This window comes from Otolemur garnettii, unplaced genomic scaffold (assembly GCF_000181295.1).
Source record: "Otolemur garnettii isolate 467f Iridium unplaced genomic scaffold, OtoGar3 scaffold00088, whole genome shotgun sequence".
NCBI classification, from domain to species: domain Eukaryota; kingdom Metazoa; phylum Chordata; class Mammalia; order Primates; family Galagidae; genus Otolemur; species Otolemur garnettii.
The window spans coordinates 825,252-848,975 of record NW_003852483.1 but is presented as its reverse complement, the minus strand read 5'-3'; the positions used below and the strand labels follow the sequence as shown (position 1 = coordinate 848,975).

At 47.8% G+C, this 23,724-nt stretch overlaps 1 protein-coding gene across 2 annotated transcripts in view; it reads right to left on the bottom strand.

Annotated features, from left to right (window-relative positions):
* Positions 1-1,382: 1,382 nt before the first annotated feature.
* ROR2 (receptor tyrosine kinase like orphan receptor 2) overlaps positions 1,383-23,724 on the bottom strand; it is a 198,995-nt gene continuing 176,653 nt past the window's right edge. Inside the window, exons 5-9 of one of the 2 annotated variants that reach the window (XM_012808353.1) lie at positions 13,625-13,752; positions 10,026-10,340; positions 8,188-8,433; positions 5,039-5,241; positions 1,383-3,631 (exon numbers count right to left, since the gene is read on the bottom strand). In XM_012808353.1, the coding sequence (XP_012663807.1) occupies positions 2,186-3,631; positions 5,039-5,241; positions 8,188-8,433; positions 10,026-10,340; positions 13,625-13,752 (2,338 nt within the window). In that variant the 3' untranslated portion in view covers positions 1,383-2,185. Of the gene's footprint in view, positions 3,632-4,937; positions 5,242-8,187; positions 8,434-10,025; positions 10,341-13,624; positions 13,753-23,724 lie in introns of those variants that run through there. The other variant, XM_023516253.1, reaches the window with a different exon arrangement.

Genomic DNA, 23,724 nt, shown 5'->3' with positions numbered 1-23,724 from the left:
TAATATGCAATCCAGGCAACCCCGGCCAGGAGGGGCTTCAAGTCCTCACCCCAATCACATCACTGCCTCTGGAGGGATCCATCCTGATTTGGGGACACACACTGAACATCCGTGAGTAGCAGTATGTGAAAGCCAGGAGACAACGGGGATGGGGCCCTGGAAAGAACACTCCATGACATGGCACTAGAGGAAATTACGGCTGCAGGGAGGTCCCTCTGCCTCTCCCACCCTGCACCTTGGAGGCAGGTCATGAAACCCTCACTCCAGAGAGGCCCTGTCTGTACCCAGGGGAGTGGAATGTCCTTATCTCTAGAGGCAGAGGGACACAAAGAAGAACCTGAATAGGCCTGGCTGAGTCCCCCACTCGGCTGCTGTTGGGTCAGACTCCCTTGTCCAATCACACTTGCACACTCCTGTCCACTCATCACCAAACATAGCATGAAGACACACAGGTCTCCCTGCTTCTGCTTCTCGGGGTCATTTCTGAAGGTTCCAGTGTCATGTAAAATTTATGTTAAATCAACGTGTTTATCTGTCTTTTGTTAGAAGCACCTTAGCCACAAACCTAGAGATAGGTTAGGGCAGGATGACTTCTCCCCACAATAGGACAACCTCAGGCTTAGAATGATGTGGTCAGTTTGGTAACCTAGCATGTGGGATCTACTCCAAGTGAGGGGACTTGCTGTTACAGGTGGGTTTCTGCCCACCTGAGTTCTCATGTCTCCTCAAAACCAATTATACCACAAGCCCATCTTTGGCACATCTGGCCACACGGGGGTCAGCAGGGGGTGGGGGTGGGTGTGCAGGCAGCCCTGGGCAGTTGGTGGAGGCCCTTCTACTACCCCTCCCTGGCCCACAGCCCTGCTCTAGGAGCCCAGGAAGTGCCAGGCTCCAGGTATAAAATGCCAGGGGCTCTGGGACCTCAGGAGGGGCAGGAATGACACTATGGACACCTTCACATCATCTGCAATTGATACGCTCTCACGACCTTAACAGAGAAAAGCCAACGAACTATTTCCATCATCTGCCTGCCAATGCATACCCATGTTAGCATGGAGCCCTGGTCCTCGGCAAGCCCCCAGTCCCGCTGGAAGGGCTTGGGCAGGAGGAGCACCATCCCAGCACCTTGTGCCCTGCAGTGCCTCCCGCCCAGGGTCCCTGCAACCTGCAAGAGAGTTGAGCAAACGTGCTGTTCCGCTTTATTGGATACACCAACTGTGGAGTTTACAGATGGGACCGAGGACATATGCAGGACACAGGCCTGCGAGTGACAGGGGCTCTGAAATGAAAGGACCTTGCCCACGTGGAACCAGATAAACGCCCCAAAAGCCAATCAGACGGTGTCCCAGCATGGACAATATGAACAGTTAAATTACTAAGTCATGGCATATTAAAAACATATAAATTACATTTAAGGTCTGTACATGATTCTTAAAAAAAAAATAACAATACTGTATTCTGTACAATATTGCTTCCTTTGAACATTCCAAACCCAAAAAACACTTTCCCTCAAATTCCAGAAAAGTGGACAAAATACACATGCAGTATAATTAAAACCATTTCACAAAAATACAAAATTGTGTCGGTTTGTTTAAAGGCACGTTTCATTGTAATAAGGAAAGCTCCCATTTCAGGGCCCCTTGTCTGTCAGGGGACCCAGTGGGCAGTGGGAAGCAGGCTCCATTCCCCTTCCCCCACCCCTTATCTTTGGCTACTTAGGGAGAATATTCCCAGCAGGGGGCGGGGGGAGGGCAGCAGACCCCAAGATCCCCAAACCAACAGGCCTGGAAACCCCAGGTGCCTCCTGGCTGCCTCTTGCAGGCTTGTGTTCCCAAAGTTTCAAAATACTCACTCCATATTTATGAAGTGAAGGTGCCACCCATTTTTTTGCAAAGCATTTGCTGGTCGCTACCAACTACCACCAGGATAAATGCAGGTGCTGTCAGAGGTCACTGTGTGTCCAGTGTCCAAGGATGTTGTGTTGCTGGGCCCCTGGCCAGGCCCAGAACTCCTAGGCAGTGGCAACTCCATGTGTCCAAGGGTAGAGAGGAGCAGGGTTTCACACCACTGAGGCTACAAACCAGAGAGCTCCGATCACTACTGGGTCTTACGTCTTTTCAAGGCGGCTGACAACCCCACACAGTCACTGTGGGGCTTCTCCCTCCAGCCCTAGCCCTCCCACCCCTCAGGCTTCCAGCTGGACTTGAGCTTCATCCACCTGCAGGGTGTCATTGTCTCCCAATAGCTCGGTCTCTGGGACAGAGCCCTCCTCTTCCTCCTCTGCCTCCTGTACAGGACTCTGGGACACATCTTCTGGGACATTCTGTGCGTCCTCCGTACCCTCCGAGAGGAGGGCTGCCCTATCCGCCACAGACGTGTTAGAGGGGGCAGTAGTGACATAGCCCGTGCTGGTGGAGCCACTGCCACTATGGTGTGAGCTGGGCTTGGGAACCATCTGAGGAGGTACCTGCTGTGGGGCCATCTGCATTGGGATCTGGACGGGGTAGAAGTTGGGCAGGTAGGCCCCGTAGGCTGGCACTGGCTGGTAGCCATTGACGGGGATGTAGAGCTGGGGTGGGGGCACCAGAGGCCTGACCTGGCCCTTCATGGGGATGAACGGGGGCTGTGGAAAGGGCTGGGCCTTCTGCTTGGGCCCTGCGTAGCGGGCATTGCTCACATTGCTCACAGGGCTGGTGCTCAGGGAGCTGGTCTGCGTAGTGTTGCTGGCTCCTGAGGTCTGCGCTGAGCTGGTGTAGTTGGAGAGGTTGCCCCACGCGCGGAGCCTGCTGTGGATGTCCTTGAAGCGGGGCCGCCGGCTGGGGAACTCATTCCAGCACTCAACCATGAGGGCGTACACCCAGGCAGGGCAGTCGTCTGGGCAGGGCAGCACCTGCCGGCCGCGGATCATCTCCACCACATCCTGGTTGGAGCACCCGCAGTAGGGCTGCAGGCCATAGCTGAAGACCTCCCACAGGACCACGCCGTAGGACCAGATGTCTGAGTCCACGGAAAACTTGCCATACATGATCGCCTCAGGGGACATCCAGCGGATGGGCAGCAGCGAGTTCCCCATCAGCTTGTAGTAATCGGCAGAGTACACCTCCCGGAAGAGGCCCAAGTCTGAGATCTTCACGCTCAGCTTATCGTACACGAGCACGTTGCGAGTGGCCAGGTCCTTGTGGACCACATGGTGGCTGGACAGGTACTCCATCCCCGCTGCAATCTGCGCCACGACATGCACAAAGTCGGGGGGCTCCAGGGCAGACTTCACTGTGCGATCGTCATCAGTGCTGCCCACGTCCGAGTGTGGGGACCGCATGACCAGGAACTCGTGGAGGTCACCGTGTGGGCAGTAGCTGAAGACCATGCTCAGGGGCTGGTCCTTGGTCACCACGCCCAACAGGCAGACGATGTTGGGGTGCTGCAGCCGCGCCCGCAGCATGGCCTCATGTCGGAACTCCTCCCGGAGAGGCCCCTCTGCTTTGTCCTTCAGCGTTTTGATGGCAACAGCCTGGGTCTGCTCCCCGGGGGTGGGCCCAAATAGGTGGCCTTTGTAGACCTTCCCAAAGCGGTCCTCTCCCAGCTCCTCCATGAACCTCACTGTCGACAGGCTGATCTCTTTGAGTTTGGCCTGCCAAAAAGAAATGCTCCACATGAAACACTGCTATCACTGCAACCCTGGAAGAAGGCGCAGGGCAGCTAGTGGGGAGCTCAGAAGGAAGAAAGACTATCACAGGCACCTTGCAGGAGACCCACAGGTCCTGCCCACCTTGGGCTCAGCCTGCCTGGCACATGGGTCTCTGATTAGTCTCAAATGTGACTTGGATGCCACGGCTGCCGGGTCTGAAACTTTAATTGGTCCCGAAGGCTACAAATTAAGTCCCACCAAAGATACTGCTGCAGACTCCCTTCTCACTCATGTACCTACCTGTCCTACCACCCCCCATCTCTCCTTCCCACTTGCAAACACATATCCTGGCCCAGCCTGCACACCAGAGTCACCCCTGGACTCGCCTGGCTGTGCTCCCTCCACCTCCCCATTTGTGCTGCCACACCACAGGGAGATGTCACTTTCCATGACTTTTTGTCTTTCATGATTTTGTCTTATTTAGATCCCAGGCTAGTTTGTCTACAGAGGTTCCCTTCAAGGGTCTGTCTCAGCTTCCGGGATTAGAGTCAAATGCCTTTTTTGGCAGAAGCACCCTCAGGTGATGCAGATGCCCCAAACCCTGCAACTGCCTTCAGCCTCCATGCCTGCTCCTTCTGTGTGGCTGGCCCTCATCCTTCCTGGGGGCTCCTGGACCTCCATGCATGCCCAGGGGTTCTGCATCCTCCTCACTGGCCAGGTCATGCCCACAGAAAACCCCCATGGCCTCCTTGCTGAAAAGCCAAATGAGTCAGATTCCTCTAAGTGCCAGGGAGGGCCCCTCCCAGCCAGGGGGAATGTGTTATCTCACAGCCCAGCCTGAGTGTATGGCCGTTCCACTGCAGCCAGAGAGGCCATGGCACACATCCCCCACTGCCCTCTAGGAGCACGCAGAGTAGGGGTGGCCTGTCCCTCTTGCTCCCATTCGGAAACTGGTATTCATCCTTCCTTGAAAAGCCAAACAAAGCAGACCCAACTTGCCAAAAAACTGACCAGAAATCAGCTCCTAGTCTCTTTAAAATGCCATATGAATCTCAAATTATGGGGACAATTTGAACTCTCTTTTTCTTGTGTGTCCTGTGGGCACAGCTGAGGCACGTGAACAGGGAGGCCAATTCACTGAGGCCCAGCAGAGAAACACAGTCTACTTAGAAGGGAAGCCAGCCCACTGACTTGGGGGAGGTAAATTTCCAGCTCTCTTATCATTATGGTTGAAGGACATGTGTGTCTTGACAGGGTTTAGATAATAAACAGCAAAGTGGAGTATAGTTTAAAAGAATGTTACGTGCTGAGTAAATTAAGAAGCTAATGTCACAAGCAACCAATCCCTGGGATTAAAACCAAGGTTAAGCCTGGAAGAGCGACCTCGTTAGAATGCAGAAGCAGGGAGACCTGTTTGTGTTGGCCAATGAGAGGCATTTCCATGTCCTGGCTGGGCGAGGCCATCAGCTGCCGACGCTGTGGTGTGGACGCAGAAGCCTTCTGCTTATTCCGGCACATGCAGACCAAGAAGAAAAGGCAAGCAATGACCAATGGAATTGCGATGCTTGGAACCAGGATGTACAGAATCCCCATCTTGCTGCTGTCTCGGGGACCTGTGAGCAATAAAGGCGTCCATGATTTTTCAGATGACACGCTCCTTTCCATCTCCCACCTCCAGCCAAAATATCTAACTGCAAGTGGATAAGTCAATAAATTATACAAAGGGACAAAACTGTACATCGCCCCCCACAAAGCAATGCACACCCACAAAATGCATGCCCTGCAGCATACTCGTGAAACCCAGCCCAAGGAACTCTACCCTATTTTATTTTTATGAAGGTCCCCTCAACTACTGACAAGTCAATGAAATACATTGGATACCCTTGTCCTTGGTGAACAAAATTTGTATCGGGATTAGAAATGATCCTTTCCTTATTCAACATTTTAATACCCCCTCCCCATTTTTGTATAATGGTTACATATTTTTTTAGGATAATAATTAAAAATGTGTTTAAGAGAACACTGGCATACTCTCGCTTGCCTTCAGATTGTATAAATCTTTCTCCTTTTAAAAGAGCCCTGGTAGTTCAGGAGTCTGTCCCAATACATACGCAATGCTGACGCTAGAATTCTTGAACAAGAGGCACAGTGCAGGCCTCCTGCCACAATGCAGGCCCTGCTGGCCCAGCCAGAAGTGGTGCACTGTCTCCCTCTGCAGGGCTTATGGAGAATCATAGCAAGGCAGAGAGGCTGGGAGCAACAGTGGGCGCCTGCGTTCTAAGGGCTGCCCGCCTACCCCAGCCCTGGGCACCTCAATGGAGAAGGCTACACCATTAAGGAGGCTGCCCCATCTTCCAGATGTGGCAGAAGGTGAGTTAGTTTTCTGGAGGGTCACTCACCCACATCCCTAGGGCTTCCCCTTAACCCTGAAAATGACTACATCTGGCTTAGATGGCCCTACGAAGAAGGCTGGAAATGAATGAGTGTTTTCTGGTCTGTGGAGTGTCCAGAAGCTTAATTCATTTCTAAAAATGAACACTCAGTTGTCTAAACCCAGTCTTGCCCCACCCCTATTCTCCCTGAAATAAGATCAAATCAAAACTACAAACTCACTCTCCCTCCCACCACCACCAGGAGATCCTCTTTCTGAAAGAGCTCCCCCGGCAGATGTTCTGGAAAGGTTTTGGGGCAGCGGGGACTCTGGTTCACTTTCCATTATTAGGATTAGGGGAGATTCCATGCCCCTGACACGAAGGTCAGAGATGTGAGCACTGGTCACACGTTTGCATGGCTATTTGCTTTATTATTGTCTATTTAAAATTACCAATGCTTGCTGGGGAAAGATTGTAGTATTACAGAAATGCAGACTTCATAATGTGCATATTCCTTTTCCTCAAAGTGTTAGTTGTTAATAGGTTGGTGGTCACCTACTTTTTTATGTGTATTTTAGGTTGAACCACATGGAGCAACTGATATTCCAACTATTTTTACACATAGAAACAGTAGTTTCACATGGTTTTTAAAAACAGAATTTTAAATAGACTTCACTCTAAAGAGAATCATATCATCCTGTTCTGCTCTGGGTTTTACGCCATAATAAAATATCTTGGATATCATTTCATGTCAGAACAGAAAGATCTGTGCATTCTGTGGCAGATGTAGCTATTCCACGGTCAGGCCCACTTCAACTAACTGATCCAACACCTTACTGATCAGCAATAGATTTGTTTTGTATTTAGCTTCCACATGTATTTATGCAACACGTATCTCTGTGTTTCTGCCCTATAGGTGCAAATAATACAAGATTCTAGAAATTGCCAGGTCTGAAAAAATGGGGTTTTTTTCTTTATGTTTTATACTTAATTACAAAAGTAATACAGACTCACTGTAAAAAGTGCCTTATATTTAAACACTTCTGTAAGTCTAGGGAAGGCCCTGCTATCAGTTTGCTGGATATCTTTCCAATACTTCACCCATGAAAATTCAGGTCACCTATGTACGCACAGACTTCCACTCACTTTGTTTCTTTTTACCAGAAACAAAACAAAACGTTAAACAAAAAAGCAGCCCTGGCACAGCTCTTGTTCTGTAACCTGCTTATTTTCCTTACAGGGCACCTTGGACCCAAGTCCTTTCTTGCAGGAAACAGTTTTAAAGGGCTGGAGCCTTCCAGACTGATTAGACTTTAATTTAACTGATATATTAGATTTTAATTTTACTGATATTTGCAATCTTAAAATCTGTTTCTGTAATGAACACACATTCTTAAAGATCTGTGTGTGAACTGCTGAGCCAAAGACAATACCACGTTTGGAGCTGCCAAATGACACTTCCGGAAGGTAATTAATACCAGTTTTTACTCCCTCCACTGCAGGGTGGAAGCATATGGGGCCTGCGCCCCAGAGAGAGGTCTCCAGGCAGCAGGGAGCCTGGACTTGCTCCACAGCTGATCGCTAGTCAGTGTCACACCCTCATTCAGCCACTGCTGCCAGTTCCCAGACAAGTCTTGGCCATCCCACCTCTGTGATCATAGCCACTGACACTGGGATCATGGCCACTGACAGTGTCAGCCAGTTGGTACATGCTGGTGCAACAGACACACTTGTGAGGAACGAGTGAGGGAAGTGAATTTTGTTTTCACCTCACTCCACCAAATCCACCGCAGCGAAAAGCTTCAACGCTGAGGCGGGAGGGACAGCCTTTTTCCTACTACTAGGAAATGCTGCACAACAATTTAACAGAGAAACAAAATGCCCAAGTGAACATCCCAGACCCACACACCCGAAAAGGACTGACGGAGGGTTCAACATACAAACGGTAGTCACCACTGGGTGGTGAAACTGGGTAAGCTACAACTTATTCACCAGCCATTTCTGTATTTTAAAACATCCTATAATGACCAGCAACAGCTTTATTTAAAACAAATGATCATGCTGCTAATATGGGGGTTGTAGCCCCCCGGTACCGAGGCGGCCAAGCCCCCAGTCAGGACAGAGTGTGCTCATCCCAAGGTTCACGCAACAGTCAACACTTCAAAAAAAAAGAGAGAGAATACATACTACACGAGGGTACGTCACACAGTTCCATGCGTACGTTTTTATTCTGCGTAAAGCACCAGGGCCCTTCCATCTGGCCTCCAGGGTTCCGGCAGTAGGCGTGACCCCCTCCGAGCTCAGGGAAGTCCGCACTGGACAGGTGGTGGCTGTGCGGGTGCTGTAGGGCCCATGGCTGGCACTGGTGCCCTGACTTGGTGGTGCTGGCCGTGCCTCTGTAATCCGCGCCCGAGCCGTTGTAGCACTGGTGGTCTGAGAGAGGAAGGCGCGTTAGGAAGCCTCAGGGGCACAGAGGCTTCACCCTCCTTCAACTACTTCAGCCAGGAAAATCACTTTGCCTGAGTGTGCCCAAACTAGAATTTGCAAAAGACCAAAGGATTTCACCTAGCTTCCAAGAAAAGCAGCATTATGAGAAATAATAACTTTAATAAAGTCCCAAGCCCGCAAATGAAAGGAGGGGGCATCAATCAGGGGAGAAAACTTGTCAGAGGTTATTTCACAGCCCTGAAACTACCTCTGGGACCGGCCAGGCACCCATTCCCCCCACCCACCAACATAGAGTGTCAACCCCACCCTCGGGATCACTTGCTCTCGGAGCAAAATCGGACTGTGCAGGCAGGAAGGGCAGACTCCCTGGCCTGGCCCTCAACTTCAGGGGCAGCTTGCTCAGGAATATGAGGACAACACACACCAGCCCCTCTCCACAGAGAAGCCCAGAGCTGGGTGTGCACCTGTTGAATATTTACACAGCATTTACTGAATGGTACTGTTCTAAGACCTTACTAAATAATAACTCATTTAATATTCATAGCAGCTCCACCCACTTAGTACTGTTAGTATCTCTGTGGAATGTGAGGACACAGGAGCTTAAACAATTTGCCCACAGTCACAGTAAGTTAAGTGCACCCTACAGCCAGGGTTAGGACCCACGCAGTGGGCTGGAGCCCCACCCACTCATGGAGCTCCCAAACTAGCCAAGGAAGCTAACTATAGCCCAGAGCCTCAGAGGAAGCTGGCTTCTTTCCTGGGTCCCACCCCTCATGGGGGGCACAGACCCTAACATACTCAGCAACAAGAGCCAAAGGTTCTCCTTGGAGAAGTCAGCCCAAGGACCTGTCCTGTGCCTTCCACCCACCTGCTGAGATGACCCTCCCTGCCAGGCTCCCCTATGGGGTTCACTGAGGCTCCAGAGAGCAAAAGCCACTCTGCTGCAGCAGGAAGCACAGTGGGAAGAGGGTCCTCTGTCCTTTGCAGACCCCAGGCTCCAGGCTCAGGATTATGTGCCTCCACCCTTGCCATGTTGCAGGGACCCCAGGAAGGGTGCCTGGAAAGGCGGGGGACCTTCCATATTTCCTTGCCTCAAGGGGAAGGTAACTAAAGTCCTTCTTGAGCTTCCACCAGGGTAGACATGGATCATCTCCGCCTGTCTCCAACACAGGCAGGGCTAAGGAGCTTACCCATTTCTGGGGACTGCTTGGGGCGGAGGTCTAGGGTAGGATCAGCTGGCCTGCACTTTCCCAAAGCATGGGAGCGGCCTCAGGCAAGGTGGAAGAGGGCAGAGGGCAGGCGTCCTCTAATGCCCCCAACAGACTCTTATGGCAGAAAGCACCCTCCCTCCCATTTCAGAGAAGTGTACGCCCAGGCTCAGGGAAGGGGAATGACTCCACTTCAGCCTCAAAAACAGACATGGGCCCAGCCTGAGGGCAGCCTGGAGCTCTGGCCTCCAAATCCCCAGCTCTAAAGTACAGCCCGGTCCCAGTGCCCTAGGGAGGCCTGGGCTGCTCTGCTGCTGGCAGGGGCTCCCCCGCAGTTACCCACGCCCATGATCCGTCCCCGGGACTCACAGTGGCCCAGCCTCTCCGCCGGGATGCCGATGCGCATGCAGTTGGCCGCGTCGGGGCTCTCGGGCAGGGGCAGCGCCTCGCACTTGGGCAGCTGCAGCCGCATGAGGATGAGCGGGTCGGAGCGCGCGATGCTGTACTCCCGGCGGCACAGGTCGCTCTCCAGCACTTCACACTCGTCGCGGCACAGCTCGCGCGGCTTGGGCGCACGGGAGCGCGCGTCGCACAGTGGGAACACGAAGTGGCAGAAGGACGGGATGGCGAACTGCGAGCACTGGTCCGACAGGTGCGTGGAGGTGCCAATCATGGTGAAGGCCGCTGCGGAGGTGGCAAAACGGTTAGTGGTGACCCTGCCAGGCTCCTACCCCTAAGCCCCATGCCCCACCTATGCCCCTACCCCAGCGGTCCCAACCCCTAATCTGCACCCTGGGGCCCCACTGCTCACTCCACCACCCACCCTGAGCCCTGACACCCTGCCCTGCACCCACCCTCCACGTGGGAGTAGGCCCCAGTGCATGTGTCTGCTCTGATTTGCAGCAGACACAGAAGTCCCTGGTCCTAAGGGCTTCACTTACAAACATCAGAAGCAGAACAAGAAGGAAAACTAGGCCTAAGATCTCACTCAGCTAAGATGCTTCTTCCAGGACAGGAAAGTTAGATTTCAGAGCCAAAGGCCATTTTCTAAGGACCTACCTGAATGGAAAGCACAGGACCAGAGGGGGCATGAGCCTGGCCTTCCCAGCCCCAGGTCTGCCTGGGAAGAGGGAATAGGCTGCTCTAGGAGATGCAGCTGTGGGGGGTGGGGGGAGGGGATGTGGAGGTGGCAGAGCCACGATACAAATCAAGAAGCAATTGGAAGGCCCTAGCTCCAGTTGGCTGGGGGTGGGGGGACTTTTGCTGCAGGGGGAGGGCCAGAGGCAAAGAACTGGCCACCACAGGGCTCTAAAGGAGGCATGTGCTGGCGCTGTGCAGGTGCCCCACCTCTACTTGAGAAAAACTGGCTTAGAGCAACTGATCCTGGGTGGCTGATTAAGAGACACCCATTAGCCAACATGCTGCTGAGCCTGAGCTCTAACTGGGAGAAACCCACAGGGGGAGCTTAGCCCACGGGACCAGCCAGAAAGCCCCATGCCAGTGCCTAGTTTTCAAAATAAATTTGAATTTATTGTTTTAAAAAAGCCACAGACCTAGAGAACACCTATTCTAAATTTTCTCTAAAATGGCTATAAAAAGCTGCCTCGATATCTGGGTTGTTTGATCCCTTAAAAAACTCCTGTCCCATTTCCATGGCCCCACCCCAGCCATGGCTGTTTGCCCTGTGGCAGTTGCTCAGGCCCCTCCAGGCCTGCTCCTTTACTTGTAGAGCGATGTGAGACCACACACTGGGAGGTGAAAGTCCCAACGGAACCTATAAAGTGGCTGTGATGCCAATGGCCCAGGGCTGGCCAGTCAGCCGGTCAGCAGGGGTCTGGCAACAGGCTGTGCCAATGACCGAGAGTGGCAGAGATTGCTCTGCTCAGTGCTGGACACCACCATGCCCTTCACATTGTCCTCAGTACTCCAGGTTCCTTGTGGCTGATATTAAAATTCGGGAGCAGATACCAGATATTGGGATTTGGTAGAAGTACTGAGGTTTGAGCCCAGTTCAGTACCATCATTAGGAATTTGGCCATTATGGGGAGGGCCGTCAAAAATGACCTCGAGGCAGGGAAAGTGTAAGAAGGCTACACCTGTCACTTCTCCTGGGCTAAGCAACTGGCAGCATGTCACAGGTGGACTTCAGAGGATTTCTCCTCCTTCCCCCGCTCAGAACGTATCACTCCAGGGCTTATTTCTGAAAGCAGATTTCTAAGCACCAAGGAAATGTGACAGCTCAAGTGCTTGTGTTCATCTACACCTGCTCTCAAAAAAACAACACAACCTATGCCATCTTGACTATTCTTATTTCCAAACCCCAGGTCAGTAAGTTGGGAGCAACTTCAAATTTACTGTTTTCAAAAAACCACAGATCTAGAGAACCCTTATTCTAAATTTTCTCTAAAATTGCTATAAAAAGCTGCTTTGATAACTGAGTTGTTTGATCCCTTAAAAACACTCCTGAAGAGGGTGGCACCTGTGGGTAGGGCGCTGGCCCCATATGCCGGAGGTGGCGGTTCAAACCCAGCCCCGGCCAAAAAAAAAAAAAAATCACTGAGGGACAGTCTTGTGCCTTGAATCAGTGCTTGCCAATTAGTGGGGCATCGATTTGATCTGGGTTAGCAATTTAAAAGACAGAATAAGCTATAGCAGAGGTTCTCAACCTTCCTGATTACCTCATTGTTACAAATGGAACAAAGGGGTCATGACCCCACAGCTGACAACTGCCGCGAGAGGGTGTCAGAGTGCATTAGGGGGATAACTAACCCTTCTCTTTCATAAAATACAACTAAAGAGAAAACTCGGAGTGCTCAGCTTGCATGAAGTTGTTCCTCATACACAACCCACGTTGGTCTGTGAAGTGCACACATGTGTAAAGTAAGGCACAAGGCAAAGTCTACTTTTCACTGCATGCTGCGGTCAAAAACATCTGAGAAATTCTGCTTTAAATGGCATAAAAGGCTTTTGTGGTGAGAGCTACCACTATTTTCAAAACCATCCCCCAGTGGACCAGGATGGCACCCCCGAGTTCCTCTGTGTCTCATGTCTGCCTCTCCACTTCCCACCGGACCCCTGTCTCTGTCCCTTTGTGCCAGCACAAGCCACACAAGCCCTTCTGTGACCATGACTTTATACCCGGTGGTCTGAGGGTGACCTGATGTTAGCCGGGCATGTCAATGACACCAGTTGAGTTTCCACCTCGGGTCCTCATTCTTGTCCCTTTCTACCCACCCTCTGCCTCCACAGACTCTCCTGGGAGTCCTAGCATCAGACATCATCAGAGAAACTGATGGGTGGCCCTGGTCAAGAGATACTATGTAGAAAATCTGATTAAACTGGGGTTCTGGCACCTGCCATCTGCACAAGATTTTTCTTGATCCATATGGGGTCAGGAGAGAAGATGTATATATGTATACATATGTATATATGTCTATGAGAATCCTAAAGGACCTGCCACATTCCTTAGATCCTGAACCAGATACCTGAAGACCTGGCTTTGTTGTCTGCATTCACAGCAGTGACCCCTACCACCATGACCAGCAACCCTCCCTCCTGAACAGGTGCGGTCAGCCTATGTACCTTTGGACCAAACATGGCTCGGGGGGTACAAGAGGAAATGCAGGATGAGGAGAAGTCAAGCAAGAGTGAGCTGGGTGGCTGGCCCAGGACACAGTGAGGACAGTGCTGTGGACCAACATGTTTGGCCAAATTAAAAAGTGCAGAAGTATATTCTGAGCAACTTGCACTCACTAAATTCAACATATAAGCTGGAAACGTTTCAGGGCGAATGTTAGCAACTCTAACTGCTTCTGAAAAGTTCTCTGATTTTCTATTGTAAGCTCAATGGAAGGACCTGCTGTCCGTGCCAATAACTCTTGGAACACACAGTGGCCACCGACTGCATGCAACAGGTGCTGAACGTGCTCGCTGCCTGGTGAGGAGAGGGAAAGGCGTGTGCCTCCTACCTGTGATTCGGTTTTCGATCTCCCCCTGCATCTGGAGCGAGTCCACGTAAATGGTGCGGTTCCCGATGAAGCGTGCGCAGGCGATCCCACGGTAGGGCTGGCAGAAGCCGTCCTCATGGTAGTCGTCCCTGGGAACACACAGGGTCTGTAAGTGCACTGGGGGGGCCCACAGAATGATTCTCTTAAATCCAGCATTTTATAATCTGGCAATTTTGTTAGGGGGGATTATCCAAATGAGTTGAAAACTTCAGTACACACAAAAAACCTGCATGTAAATGTTTACGGCAACTTCATTCATAATCACAACCAAAGTCTCTTTTGGTAAGTGAGTGTATAAACAAATTGTGCTTCCTCCACACACTAGAATATTATTCAGTACTAAAAAGAAAGGAACTATGAAGACATGAAAAGATACGGAGGAAGCTCAAATGAATATTACTGGGTGAAGAGAGACAATCTGAAAAGGCTGCAGACCATAGGATTCCAACCATGTGATTGAGGCAAAGTGATGAAGGCAGTGAAAAGTCCACTGGGTGCCAGGAGTGTTGGGGTAGGGAGAGAGGCCCACAAGGAGCACCGAGGACTTTTAGGGAAGTGATATTGAGGGTGGACCTGTGCCCCTATACATTGGCCAAAACGTATAGGAAGTACAACACACAGAGTGGCCCCCAACATAAACGTAGTTAATGACAACGTACAGTTCTGGCTCGTGCACTGTAATAAGTGTTCCATGGTAGCTCAAGATATTAAAAATAGGGGAAACTGTGTGAGGGAAGCCTGGAGGGGGCTGTATAGGAACTCTCTGGATTTTCTATAAATATAACCCTGCTCTAGAAACTAAAGTCTATTAATTAAGAAATATTCAACATGTTTAGGGGAGTATGGAACAAGGGGAGAAGTAACTAAAGGTGAGGATGGTTATCAAGCTGAGGCACACACATAGGTGGGGACAGGTTTATGAGTACACACTGGATGTCAAACATAGTATGTTATTCATCTCACACTTGAACTACGGCAGAGACATTGTGGCAAAGCCCGGTACAAACAAGGCTTTTATGAAAATGATGATACTCCAGAAGGTGTGTTCTACCATTAAATCATGGCAGAGAAATCTTTGAAAAGGAGAAAAGCAATATACAAATGTCTTTTCAATGACATTCAAAGGCAATGAAAGAGACTCCAATAGGCCTGGCTCTCCAGGAATTCTCCTCTGGCTCGCCAAGAATTCAAAGGTTAACAGGCATGCTTATCACACAAGAGACACGACCTGGCCACCACGGTGTCACAGCACAGGTTTACGGCACGCATGGGAGGTCAGAAGAGGGACACTGCTGCTTCCCTCCTGCCATATCCAATCATTCCAATCCCCAAAGAGACAGCTTCTCTAAAGGAAAGGGTGCACAGTCCTCACCTGAGCCCTCAGCTTAGAGTCTGTACTAAATTCTTTTCTGCAGAAGCTGTTACTCTGGCTTCCAGTGAAATCCATCACTGTCACTACCCTGGTGCATTTTCAAGTGGTGTTCAAGATCTTTCCAAGATCTTCTGCCAGGGGGCTACAGCAGACACAACAGGCTGCCATTTCAGGAGTCGGGGTACAGGGGCTCTTAGGACAAGCTTCTCTTAAACACCTCAGGCCCCTAATTTTGTTTGTAAGGTTTTCTAGCAAATCTGGAATCTGCCCTAAATCCACCCTACATGGATTTAGACCACCCTCAAATGAAATCTGGGTTGTGTTCAATTTAACCAAAAGGACTTGAAATCCCCCTATCTGAGCTCTCACCGGCTGAGGCTAAACACTTGCAACAGCAAAGACCTTCTTAAGCCCCTGAAGAAAATCTCTTTCTCTAAGAAAAGAACCTGGAGCCATAAATAATCCAAATAAGGAGATTTCTGTGTCAGTAAGAGCAGGATGCCCTTCTCTCTGGCTCTCCGGCCATTACTTCTTTGGGTCAAGTGTTCAGTAAATGTAATTTAAATACAGGCGAGCACACATGTTAATAATACCAGCTGCCTCCCCTCTTTCACTCTTTCTGATCTAAAGTTAACTGCTGATTATACTGGCCCCAAACACCAACATAAATGAAAGTCACCTTGGCCCGAGTCTGTGCAGGACACACCCCATCTGTAGTTGGGTTCGGGATACTTGCCCACTGTGCCAGAAAAATCATTAAGATATGCTGGTCAGATTAATATCAGTGATTCCCTGGGGATGAGATTCAGTTTAGTCCCTTGGGGTGAGCCCATACAAGTGAGTGATTCCTTTTACCCTGCAAAAGTCAAGGAAGACAAAGGTGGACCCCTGGCTGAGGCTTCTCTCTGGCCACTGGTCAGGTGCCCACAGGACGGGTGGCAATGGGTGCTGAGAAGGGGCTTGTGCCATCAGCTTCATGCAGATTACTGTGGCCTCCCACTCTGGATAGAGGATGTCAAAACAATCAACAAGAGTGGCTGGAAAATGACATCCTACAGGCTCTGGAATTCTGAAAAAAACAAGGAGAACTGCTTTCTGTTTCCAAACAATAGTATTTTATCTTCATCTGGCTTAGTTTGGGACCTCTGATGAGTAACAGAGCTAGAGAAAGTCCATAAAATAGGTCACTTGGAGACCAAAGGGCTAAGACACAATGTGGCATCTATACATTTCTTCAGCAACGTCTGTGAAATAAACATGCTTGCCAGTGGCAGAGCAGCGACCGTATGGAAATGCAATTTGAAAATCTCAAATGTAGTTGAAAAAGTCAAACGTAGTTGCCTAATGTGTAGAACGTTAACATTTTTCCTCCAAAGGATTTTCTTTTGTTAAAAAAGTAGTGACCCAGTCTCACAACCGTTGTTCTTAGCGTGAGAGAGCCTGCTTGTAATAACTGGGCTGCCTGCTTGAATGAAGCAGAGGAAGCGAAATCTGCAACTTACCAGGAGGCAGAGCAAGAGGACAAGGAACAAACCAGCCACATGAATAAAGCTACAAGCTAAAATGCCATAGGCTTAAGGTGATCTGACAGTAACTTAATACCCTGTTACGCTAAAACTCAACACTCTTCACAGAAAGATAGCAAAATCTAGAGTACAAACCATCACATGCTGTATACAATAAGATTACCAGACAAGCAAAGAAACAGGAAAATATAATTCATGCTCAAGAGAAACAAACCCTGAGATGATTCAGATGTTAGACTCAGCAGATCAGGACTTTAAGGTTGGTAAAGAAAACACAGAAGAAGGTATAATGAAGATGTGAGATGTGAGTATTTTAAGAGAGATGGAAGCTGTAAAAAGAAGAACTAAATGGAACTGAAATATACTGTGTCTACAACAAAATATCTATTGATAGTTCAGTCCTGAGCCACATAATGAAAGATGTTTCTATCAACAATGGGCTACATATGGGATGGTGGCTCCTCTCTACAACTGTTAACAGAGCTGAAAAATTCCTTCTGCAGTGACCTGTTAGAAAGTAATTACTTGCAATTAAGAGCCACAGCAGGAGTCAGGAAAAATTTAAAGAAATAATGACCGAAACATTTCCAAATTTGATTTAAAAAAAAAAGTAACACATTGGTCAAGCCATGTCTGTGAAGCCCAAGCAAGATAAATACAAAGGAAGCCACACCTGCACACATCACAGAAAACCTGTTAAAAATCTAGGACAAACAGAAAAGAGGAAACATGAAGAGGTGTCAGCCAAACACTCAATGCACAAAAGAGGACAGGGAATGGTGCTTTAATTTCTCGGCCAGAGGAGAAAATGAACTGTCAACTCCAAATTCTGTATCCAGAAAAATCCTTTTTAAATAAAAAGGTCTGTTAATCAAGAAGAAATAAACATGAATGTATTTATTTTTTTCAGTCAAAGAGTTCCTTTTTATTTCTGTAATGTCACTGCATACAAAGGCAACAGAATTGGCTCGGCGCCTGTGGCTCAAGTGGCTAAGGCACCAGCCACATACACCTAAGGTGGCGGGTTCAAATCCAGCCTGGGCCTGCCAAACAACAATGACGGCTGCAACCAAAAAACGGCCAGGCGTTATGGCGGGCGCCTGTAGTCCCAGCTACTTGGGAGGTGGAGGCAGGAGACTCGCTTGAGCCCAGGAGTTGGAGGTCGCTGTGAGCTGTGATGCCACAGCACTCTACCCAGGGGGACAGCTTGAGGCTCTGTCTCCAAAAACAAACAAACAAACAAACAAACAAAAAACCAAAGGCAACAGAATCCTGACAGTCTCAACAATGAATATTTGAACAGAAAACCTGTACACAATATCATTTACAGAAATTACAAAGTAAATTAACTCAATGCAAAACAAGTTCTAAATCCCTTTGCTGCCTTAATTTTTGCAGTATTCCAGATAATGAGCCGACCTAATGCTATTTACAAGTACCAATTAAGACTGTATAACTTACAGAAAGCCCATCAGTTTAACTGTTCAGAGCTTTGTATGAGGAAAAACTCACTTAGCCAAAAACTTATAAGGATATATGGGTGTTTGGCACTGAGAACGTTTTGTCAGACACCTGTAAAGAAAGCTGACTCTAAATTGCTCCCACGAATTCATGATTAAATCTAAAACAATTCATTTGACAAGCGGCAACTTCACATTTAAAACACTTGCGGAAGATTCACATGGAGACTGTTTAAGATAAAGCAATTAAGTTCGCTGCACAATTGCTTCAAGTCCAATCTTCTTGGATTTAGCTCCATTAACAATTTAAAACATGCAAAATACACTCACTGGTACATAAAACCAATGTTTCTTACAAAAGTAAGGCAGAACAACAATTCCTCGTGAGACAATGAGCTTTGAACAAAGAAACCTTCCAGGTCCAGGGCGCAGCACACGCAGCCCCGCCGGGTGGGGGCGCCTGTTTCTTCGGCGGCCGCCAGGGGGCAGAGCGAGTCCGCGCGGGGAGCCTCCCTGGGTCTGCAGGACCCGCTTCCCGGGCAGAGGCTGCGCACGCGCTCGCGGGATTGTGCAGAGACCCATCAAGTTAGAGCTGCCGCTTGCTGTGGGTTCGAGGTCTGCAAATCACAGCCTTCCTCCGCAGGAGGACCTCCAGAGGTGCAGAGCCGCTCCCGCGCGTGCTGGTCCCCGCCCGTGGACTCGGGTCTCGTCCGGCGCTGCCACAGGGGCTTTCTTGGATCCCAACTTCCCAGTGAGGATTCTCTGTCTTCTAAACTCGATTACGGAGAAGTTTTCTTTCACGTCTTGCCATTTCCTGGTTAACTGGCCCCATTTCATCCTCCTCATCTGCACGGGCTGTCTACGCACCCAGAGCTGGCTTGGGCCTTGGTGGGGCGGGGTGTGTGTGAAGATGCGCTCCTGGGGGGGGGCCTTGTCACCAATAGACTCAGCAAACGACGCCCGCCCCTGCCAGCGCCTACTGCTTTCTCCAAAGTGTACTTAGTATCAGAGCTTAAAACGCATAAACAAAAAAAGGACAGAACTAAAGGATGAAATAGAAAAAACCACGATTATATTGATAATTGGGAACTTTACTACCGATCCCCTAGCAATCAATGACGCTAGACCTTAACTACCACTCTGAGCTAATGGACATCTGCATCTGACCAACAGCAACAGAACACAACCACCTCTCAATGCACAGGGAATGTTCGCCCTGACACACCATATGCCTGGCCAAAGGTAACCATTTAAAAAAACTGAAATCATAAATCCTAACCACAGGAAATTAAATTAGAAATCCATCACAAGAAGTATTTTAAAACTTCTCAAATATTTGGAAATTAAATAGCACACTTTTGAACAACTCTTGGGCCAGAGAAGAAAAGGCAAGGAAAACTACATAGCATTTGAAATTGAACATGAAAATACAAAATGTGAACAACAAAAGCATAGGGCACCAGAACTTTCTGGAATGCAGGTAGGGATTGTAATTAGAAAGTAATTTATAGCTTTTAAGGCTTAAATTAGATGTTTACACTGTAAGAAGTTAGAAAAGGGGCAAATTAAGCCAGAAGTAATTAAAACACTAAAAAGCAGAACTCAATAAAAACAATACAAAAATCAAAGATGAAAATCAGTTCTTCAAAAGTTAATATAATTACCAACACCTAGAATATCTTAATAGAATGACAGAAAACACATACTATTAATGTCACCTATGCACAAGGGAATATCACTAAAAGATCCCACAGATGTTAAAAGATAAGAAATTACTATGAACATACATCAGTAAAGATCTAACAACTTAGAAAAAAATGAAAAATTCCTTGAAAAACACAAAAATACCAAAATTAGTACAAGTAGAAATCTCAGAATAGCTTTAAGTCTCTTTAAAAACTTGAAATTATAATAAAAAAATCTTGCCACAACTAAAACTCCAACCCAAATAATAGAAACAACTTTCTATCAAACATTTAAGTGAGAAATGTGAGCAATTTTACACAAACTCTTGAAGAAAATAAAGGAGTACAGGACACTTTTTCATTAATTTTATGAGACCAGCATAACTCTGGTATAAACATCTAAAAGGACATCACGGAACATTACAGACCAATATGTCTCATGATCAAGCAGCAACACCCGCCTCTAAACATTAGCAAGCTAAATCCAGCAAAATAAACATAGAAAATATAAAAGAAAAAGCATAATGGACCAACTGGGATTAATTTAATGTCACTGCACTCTACATTTGAAAATGATTAAAAAAATACTTAGGAATAAACTTGAAAGCCATGCAAGACCTCTACACTTGAGCCCTCAAAAAACTGTGCAGAGAAAGAAAAATAAGACACTAAATAAATGGAAATATATACCATATTCATAGATTGGAACACTCAATAGTGTTAAGATGACAATTCTGGTAAAGTGGAATACTGTCCCATCCAAATACTAGCAGGATTTCTCTATAAATTACTTTTAATTACGGAAGGAAAAATATCTAATGAGAAAATGAGTTTTAACTGAGTAAAATTAGCATCCCTGATAAGAGACAAACTGACATCATATATCTCCAGATGTGATATGTAAGAAGGAAACTTTAAGGCTGGGTGCAGTGTCTCACGCCTATAATCCTAGTACTTGGGAGACCGTGGCAGGTGGTTTGCCTGAGCTCACAGGTTTGAGACCAGCCTGAGCCAGAGTGAGACCTCCTCTCCAAAAATCATCAGGTGTTGTGGTGGGCACCTGTAGTCCTAACTACTTGGAAGGCTGAGGCAAGAGAATCACTTAAGTCTAGGAGTTTGAGGTTGCTGTGAGCTATGGTGCCATAGCACTCTAACAAGGGCAACAAAGTGAGACTCTGTCTCAAAAATAATAATAATAATAATAAAAAAGTTGCATGTCTATTTGCCAGGTGCAGTGGCTCACACCTGTAATCCCAGTGCTTGGGAGGCTGAGGTAGATGGATTGTCTGAGCTCACAGGTTCAAGACCAGCCTGAGCCAGAGTGAAACCCTGTCTCTAAAAAATAGCCAGGCATTATGGTGGGTGCCTATAGTTCCAGCTGCTTGGGAGGCTGAGATAAGAGAATCACTTGAGCCTAAGAGTTTGAGGTTGCGGTGAACTATGACTACATGGCACTCTACTAAGGGTGACCAAGTGAGACTCTGCCCTCCCCCCCAAAAAAGAAACATAAGTACTATTTTAGTCGAAACTGCAAAACTGTAATCTAATCAGGATTTAGAGACATTCTATACAATAACTCCTCTGTATTTATCAAAAACTTCAGTGTCACAAAAGGATAAGGAACTGTTCCAGATTAAAGGAGACTAAACCGACATGATTAGAATCCTGTACCAGGAAAAAAAAATCTAAAGATAATATTGGGACAATTAAAGAAACTGGAATATGAATGGCTATTCAAAGACATATCCTGAGTTTGAAGCTTTGATCTTGGGCCACATACACGGAAATATTAAGGAACAAAAGGGTGTAATGAAGCCCTCTAATCTCAAGTGGTTAAAAAGCAAATAATAATTTAAAATATGCACAGCAGGAATGCTAAATCAAACATGACAAAATGATAACAATTAATAAATGTGCTTACAGATTATCCTTTACCTACTTCCAAAAAGAAAGACTCCTAATAACTGACTATATTTATGTCATATAGAATAGATGTGGCAAAAAATGTCTACTTGGTCCCAACTGAACACACCCAACACCAAAGTTAATCTTTTAAAAAACCAAGTAAGGAGAACCTTTTAGAAATATTGACTTTTTCCTTAAGGCCAGGGTCATGTAAGGTGCTCGGTGGAGAAGAAAATAGTGGCTCTGACAGCCCCGTTCACTGGGAAGTAAGTCTCATTCTCTTCCACAGCATTCAGACAGCTGGTCTCCTCCCTGGTAAACCAAACATTTGCCCCCTTGGAAGATGGGTGTCTCCCTGGGCAACTCTGCAGGTCGGTGATTAAAGATCTCTCACCGTGCATAATATGACATAAGGGCTGACACAGGGGATCTGTGCCCTCACGTGAAAACAAGAAGTCCAAGTGGCAGCATTAAGTATGTCAGTGCATATCAAGTGTTCACACTGTCATCGCTACCATGCCAATATTTTATCTTGTGTCCTGTGAGGTCTGAATTAAGGAGATGTATGCCTATTCTCTGTTTATGTAACTGATGATTATTTATTGCCCGTATCACATAATCCAAAAAGGAATTCAGTTTCTATCTTTTATTCAAGTTCTGCACTATGGGATTTAAGAAGTTACATTTTCCAGGAAATAGAACCTTTTGTAACAAGATGTCAATGAGAAAAAAAAAACAAAAAACAAAAAAACATTCCCCTTCCTTCCAGCTCCATTTGAACTGAGTTAAGCCTGACTAGGTTGGTGGTTCAACAGCTTTAACATCCAATGTGAAATGTCAGCCTTTCCCCTGGGTGAACTACTAGCAGTAGAGCAGCATGGTTTATCCTGAAGTCATTTTTAGTCACTGGCTAGTTGTTAGCAGTTTCATCTTTTTACAGTGCTATTTTCCTGTAATTAGGATAAAGTGTGAACTAGACTTATAACAATTCTCCCAAAATAAAAAAGGAAGGAGTTTGAGGTGGAAGCTGGCCGAGTTCCGCCTAGATGTGCTGAGTGTGAGCTGCTGTCTCTGAGTCACCGCATGGAGAGGTTGATAACACGTGGCCTGGAGATGAGACATGAGTCAGACTTGGACACAGAGAGTCCTGGGCCACAAGTGTCTTCACAGTGCAGCGCAGTGGTCTAGAAATCACCTGATGTTTGCTATGTAAGGAGGTGAGAGAGGTGGGGCCCCAAGGAAGCTTGTTTCCCACGGGCCAATAATCAATATAACTTTTAATTATCCAAAAGAACAACACACTTTCTTTAAGCAGTTGTGTGAGCGAAGCACAGCGTGTGTGCACACACTGTGGGCCCTGGTACAGCCACATGGGAAAAGATGGGGGCTCTGATGCTCCCTGCCCACTGTCTCCCGGCAGGCAGGACCTGTGCCTAGCCTACAGTCCTGCAGAAAACAAAACCCACACGTGACAAGTCAGACAGGGAGCTTGGCACTAGTGCCCAGACACGCCAGCACACCAAGTGGAGAAACGGCCTCTGCATCAGGTTTTTGATCTCCAAGTACACACCCTCCCCACCTGCGCCTCAGCATGCATGGAAGGAAAAACTATGTCTTGGTTATAGTAAATCCCTCAACCTCCAAGGATATTCACCCCTCTCCAGAAACATTTGAGCGGACACACAAAAGATGCACTGCAGTGCCCACACATGAGGACATGTGAGCTGAGCACCCGGGAAGGGCCACAGGCCAGAGGGTAAGAGTCAGCAGGAACCACCCGCATTCCGGAGAAGAAACAACAGGGGTATCATTACGCTCCGAACCAACTCTCCAATCACACACTCAGGACACACTTCTTGATCAGTAATGAAGGAATGTGAACTGCTGTGAATTTCCTAGGGAAAGGGCTCAAGAGTCACTGACTTGGATAAACTGACCATCCCAGCAACAAATGCAGGACTTGCAGGCAGTTGTTTTACTTCCCCTCCTTGTGTCTTCATTTTGGTTAACTTCCAGAGGCTTCACACACACATCACTTGAATGGGGAAAGGGTCAGTCTACTGAAACACAATCATCGTCAATGGGGAAAAAGAAACTCATGGCCGCAGAAAGA